Consider the following 5,551-nt stretch of genomic DNA (forward strand, 5'->3'; position numbering starts at 1 on the left):
ACCACAGTCATCTTTGACCCAGATTTGGTCTTGAGGTGAATTCTGCAGTGGGGCCACCACCCTTCAGGGACAGATGAGGGACCAAGACCCAGGGTGGAGGGGTAACACCCGCCCCCCACACCGCAGACACTCACAAAGATGGCGGTAGCACTGTACAGGCCCTGCCCAGAGTCTCATCCAGCCTTCCCCATTCTGGCTCCACTGGGATACCGTCCTATACTGTCCATGGATACCAGCTGTGGCTTTGTCCCTTCTCTCTCCACCCAACTGCGGGAACCCTGCTGGGGGGTGCTGGCCTGGGAGTGGGGTTGCTGGTGCCGGGGCTCAGGCTGGTCCTCTGGGCAGCTGAAAGTCCCTGCAGAAGCTCTGAGGCACTCTCCTCTCTCCATACAGGGTGCCCCCACACCTGGACCAGGTGGATGCTGCCAGCCCTCTCAGCCTGACCAGACAAGGCCATGTCTCTGAGGGACAATGGCTCAGAGGTGACCGAGTTTGTCCTGCTGGGCTTCGTGGGCTCGAGGGGGCTCCAGCTGGGCCTGCTGGCGCTGTTCCTGCTGGCCTATATGCTGACCATCACAGAGAACGTGGTCATAGTGGCTGTGATCCGCACCAGCCCCCTGCTGCACAAGCCCATGTACCTGTTCCTCAGCCACCTGTCCTTCCTGGAGGCCTGGTACATCTCTGTCACCGTCCCCAAGATGCTGTTCAGCCTGGCTGTGCCCGAGTGCCGGCACATCTCCTTTGCTGGCTGCATGGCCCAGCTCTACTTCTTCCTGGCCCTGGCCTGCACCGAGTGTGTGCTGCTCTCCGTCATGGCCTACGACCGCTACGTGGCCATCTGCAGCCCGCTGCGCTACCCCACCATCATGCGCCCCGGCTTTTGCAGCCTGCTGGCCGCCAGCTCCTGGCTCTCGGGCTTCAGCGTCTCCATGGGAAAGGTCTTCTTCATCTCCCGCCTGGGCTACTGCGGGCCCAACACCATGAACCACTTCTTCTGTGACGTGTCCCCGCTGCTCAACCTCGCCTGCTCAGACATGTCGGTGGCAGAGCTCGTGGACTTCCTGCTGGCCCTGCTCATCCTGCTGGGGCCACTGGCGCTCACCATGTCTTCCTACGCCGCCATCCTCGGCGCTGTGCTGCGCATCCCGTCCGCCAGCGGCCGCCAGAAGGCCTTCTCCACCTGTGCCTCCCACCTGGCCGTGGTCGCCATCTTCTACTCGGCCTCGCTCTTCATCTACGCCCGCCCTCGCGCCCTCTACGCCTTCGAGTACAACAAGCTGGTGTCCGTGGTCTACACAGTGCTCACGCCCCTCGTCAACCCCATCATCTACTGCCTGCGAAACCAGGAGGTTAAGGGCGCGCTGCGCAGGCTGGCACAGAGGGCAGGCCAGGCTCTGCGGGCCTCCTCCTAGGAGCTGCCCCCCACCCACTCTCACTGGGTGACCTGGTGGGGGGTGGGGAGCAGCACGTAGTCCAGGCAAGAGCGCTGACTGCCCAGGCGGTGCCGATGAAGGAGCAGTGACCTGGTGGTTTAGGGGAGGTCAAGTAGCCAAAGAGATAGTCCAGGTCGTGGCTGCATGTGGCCTGAGAGGTGGGGAGCACTGGGAAGCACCCTTCTCCCCCAGGTGGAGAGCCACGTGGAGGGTAGGTGTAGGGCGGTGGGCGCTGCCCTCCGTGTGGAGGCCCCGGAGGTCCTTCAGCACTTGGGCCTGGGCCTCTGGGAGAAGACAGGCTTGAACTAAGGCTCCTGCCACACAGTAGGGAGTGCCTGGACCCGAGACTCCAGTTTGGCAGGGCTCGGAGAGGCTCTCGGGAGGGAAGCATGAAAGGCACAGAGCTGGCGGCAAGGAGGACCTGACACACCCACGGGTTTGGAGCAGCTGAGTCAGGCGTCATCTGGGGAGAGAGGCAGGGAGCCTATTCTGGAAGCCACTGACAAGGGGTAAGGGGTTCGTTTGGTTTGGTTTGTTGTTGTCCTAATCCCCCTCCCACTGATCTCTGTCTCATTAGCCCCGGGGCGGGGCCGGGCCAGCGTTCTCAAGGAGCGCCTGTGGTGGCCTGGTGCTGCGACTCTTCCTGTGCGAATGCGATCCGGTGGAGCACGGGGCGCATCGCGCATCCACTCGCAGGCTGGGGGCTCCGCCGCCGCCTTCGCCTTGGGCTGTTGGGTCAGCGCTGCCGTGAGCGATGATCCGTGCGCGGTCTGTCTGAGTCACTGTGTCAGCGCTGCGGGTCCGCTGGCAATTCTCCGTTGGGCTCTGAGGACTCGCCAACATGCTGCGCCACTTCACCCTGCCCTCACTCACAGCCACCCCACAGGACAGAGGAGGGCTGCCCTGTGCGTTTCCCAGACTGCCAACTGTTTGTGGGAGTAGAGAGCCCCACCTTTCTCCCGTGGAGCCGTTGTGGCTTCCAACTGCTGGCCTTGTGGTTTGATTCTGAGAATAGCCGTCCTGTGGTTGTGAACTTATATTTCACTGTGGTTTTGATTTGTATTTCCCTGATGTTCGCCAACAGTCCATCTTTCCGTATGGTTCCTGGCCATGTGCGGAAGGGGTGATCCACTCCTTCTCTTATTTTCCAGTTGGGTTGTTAGTCTTTTTGCTGTGACGTCGTCGTAAGAGTTATTTCAGCAGTCTAGATGTTAAGCTTTCATCTGTTATGGGACCCACTACCATCGAGTGGATTCTGTGGCACAGGGTGGACTGCAGCTCTTCATGGGCATAGAGAGCCTTGTCTTCCTCCCTGCCTGGACATGGTTTCCAAATATTCCCTCCTGTTCTGTAGGTTGTCTTGACTTTCATTGTTATGCCCCTTGGCGCAAAGAGGCTCGGTTTTGATGACGCATGCTGGTCTCGTTTTTTCTTTTCCTGTGTGCTTTCAGCGTTGGATCGAAAATGCCGCAAAGACACGTCTGAAGCTTTCCCTGCACTGTCCTCTGTCCTCTATGATTTTTATAGTTTTAGCTTGTATTTAGGTCCTTGATCCATGTTAATTACTTTTTTCATATGATGTGAGTAAGGGTCCAGCTTCATCCTTTTGCACGTGGCCACTCAGGGGCCCCAGTCCCATGTGTTGAAGAGACCATTCTCTCCACAGTTAACAGTTCAGCGCCCTTTCGAAATCAATGGGTAATGTATGTATGGGTTTATTTCTGGATTCTCAGCTAGACACCATTGATTGACATGCAGACCTTTATGCCAGTGCCACACTGTTTTGCTTACTGCAGTTTTTCTTCTTCATTTCCTTTCTCCTCCCCCCCCCTCCCCCAGCCAGGATTGTTTTCACTATTCTGGGGCCCTTGTAATTTCATAGGAATATGATGATCAACTTTTCCCTAACCCTGATGGATTGCACCTCTGTCCCTTCAGTCCCCTGGACAACAAGTCCCACCTTGACCACTGCAGGATCTGCCTTGTTCTCAGATAAGATTTTAACCCCTGCCCCTCCTCAGACCACTACCCATATAGCCATGATTGAACTAGAACATAAGCTTGATGCACTTATTTCTGTGAGGAGAGCTGCCCGTGGGATTCTATTGTCTACAGGATAAACTGCAGAGCCCACGCGGACTTGTGCTGCCCCCAGCCTCAGCCCTGCCACACTGTGGCTGGCTTCCAGGCAACAATCCTACCTGGTGCTGAGGATATCAAGACCTCTGCTGCCTGGACCCCTCTCCTGCTCCAGAGGGCATCCCTGGATCAACCCTAAGTGAGTGCTGGTTCCCAAGGTGTCAGCATGTGTGTCTGTCCATCTGCTGGGTCTCCTTCCCCTATAATTGGCACCATGTGGTGGAATCCTTCCTGTTCCAACCTTCTTTCTGCCCCAGGCAGTAGAAAGTGTGGGACTAGGCTTACCCAGGCAGAGGAGAGTCCGCCCTCTCCTCCCCTCTATCTGAGCTGAAGGTTACAGGGAGGGGTCACTCCAAAAGAGTGAGGCTTGTGAGAAAGTGCAGCTCCAGAGGCCCTCTTTCCGGGAGAAAGTGCTGGGAGGGGATGGAGGGATAAAATTCGATCTCTGGAAACGTACAACCAGCTTTTCCTAGTCTTCTATCACAGGCTGCACTTTTGCCTCCTCTGGCTCCTAGTCTTGTTCTCACAGACTTGGGAAAACATATTTCCAGACAGCAATGCCTCTGTTTGGTCCACTATGAAGATGAGGGCACTGTACAGGAAAAATAGACTGTCTGGCCTAACCCTGCCCTGCAGCCATCTGAGCAGTCAAGGGAGGGGCTGACCCACCCAGCACCCACCCAGGGATGCTCACTGGGAGGTCCCACAGTCCCGCTTTTCTTGAGTTCCACAAAGACACAGGAGTGTCTCCATTTTCAAAGCCAACAGGAGCTCATCTCTCCCACTGTTTCGGATGCTCCCTCTCTCCCTCTGAGCCTGCCTCTCCCACTACTGTACCTACAAAGGCCCTGAGTCCACCTTAAATCAGCCAGTGGGGAGCTTCTAGGCTAAGGTGGCCAGTGGCCAGTGAGGTGAGCCAGCACACCTGGGGCTTCACAGAGAATTGGGCACCCTCAGGCTCAGGCACCCTGATGGAGAATTGAGCACCTTATATCCTTGATAACCCAGAGACTGCCTGGCATGGGAAGCCAAAAGTGCTGCATCCAAGGAATGAGGAATAAATTGGAGCACGTGCTAGACCAAAAACAGTCTTCAAGGGAATGAGTCTTTCACCTCCTTGAGAAGTTAGAAAAATAAAAGCAAACTACATTGATAGTAGAAGCAATAAATTAATAATGAGCAAAATTAAAGGAATAAACAAAATAGCATAGAGTATTAACTACACAAAATTTCCATGTGTTGGATAACCTCAATTCTGTTGGTGGATAGAGGGGAGAGGGTGGCTTCCTCTTGGGGAACCCGCAGATGTTGCTTTTGTGGACACCCCACACACACAAGGCAGAGTGCACCCTGCACTAATCTTGCCTGGTCAACCTGGTCTTGTCAGCCTGTGCTGACTCAGCTTCCTCCTTTTTCATGTGGCGATTCATCAGTTCCAGCAGTTCAGTGGTCTTACTGCCCAGGACAGGTTCAGGTGAAGGATGAGTAACCTGGTGGTGAGAGGGAGGTCAAGGAACCATGGAGATATTCGAGCCTTGGCTGTATTTGACTTGGAGAGTGGGGAACCTCCGGTTTGAGGAGGTGGGCGCTGCCCTCCATGTGGAGGCCCTGTAGATCCTTCAGCACTTGGCCCTGGGGCTCCAGAGAGAAAACGAGGCTCCATCAGGAAGCTACCTGGACTTCGGATTGTGTCTTCTTGGGATGTACAGCAAACTGCATAGGCCACATCAGAAGGGTCTGAGCCAAAACCTACTGAGTGAACTGGCCTTTACCTTAAATGCAGCTGCTGCTGATGAAAGGAACTGATAAACTCCTTACGACTGAAAGCTGTATCGCCCTCAAGAGAGAAGAAGAGGAAGGCTGCCACACCACGCCTGCGTGGATTTGGAAGTCACTGGACTTGGTTTTGAGGTTGCCCAATAATAGGCAACTCAAGACTAGCATAAATTTGCCAGTTTCATATTTTCTTTTTTTTTTTT

General features: G+C 55.4%; 1 protein-coding gene across 1 annotated transcript; it reads left to right on the forward strand.

The window, feature by feature from the left end:
- Positions 1-455: 455 nt before the first annotated feature.
- LOC101644199 (olfactory receptor 226-like) lies at positions 456-1,412 on the forward strand. Its single transcript, XM_004714411.3, has one exon. It carries the CDS (start codon positions 456-458, stop codon positions 1,410-1,412), a length of 957 nt encoding a protein of 318 aa, XP_004714468.3.
- Positions 1,413-5,551: the final 4,139 nt, after the last annotated feature.

Source organism: Echinops telfairi, unplaced genomic scaffold, assembly GCF_000313985.2.
Source record: "Echinops telfairi isolate 266 unplaced genomic scaffold, ASM31398v2 ScPeMD7_70;HRSCAF=299, whole genome shotgun sequence".
In the NCBI taxonomy this organism is placed as follows: Eukaryota; Metazoa; Chordata; class Mammalia; order Afrosoricida; family Tenrecidae; genus Echinops; species Echinops telfairi.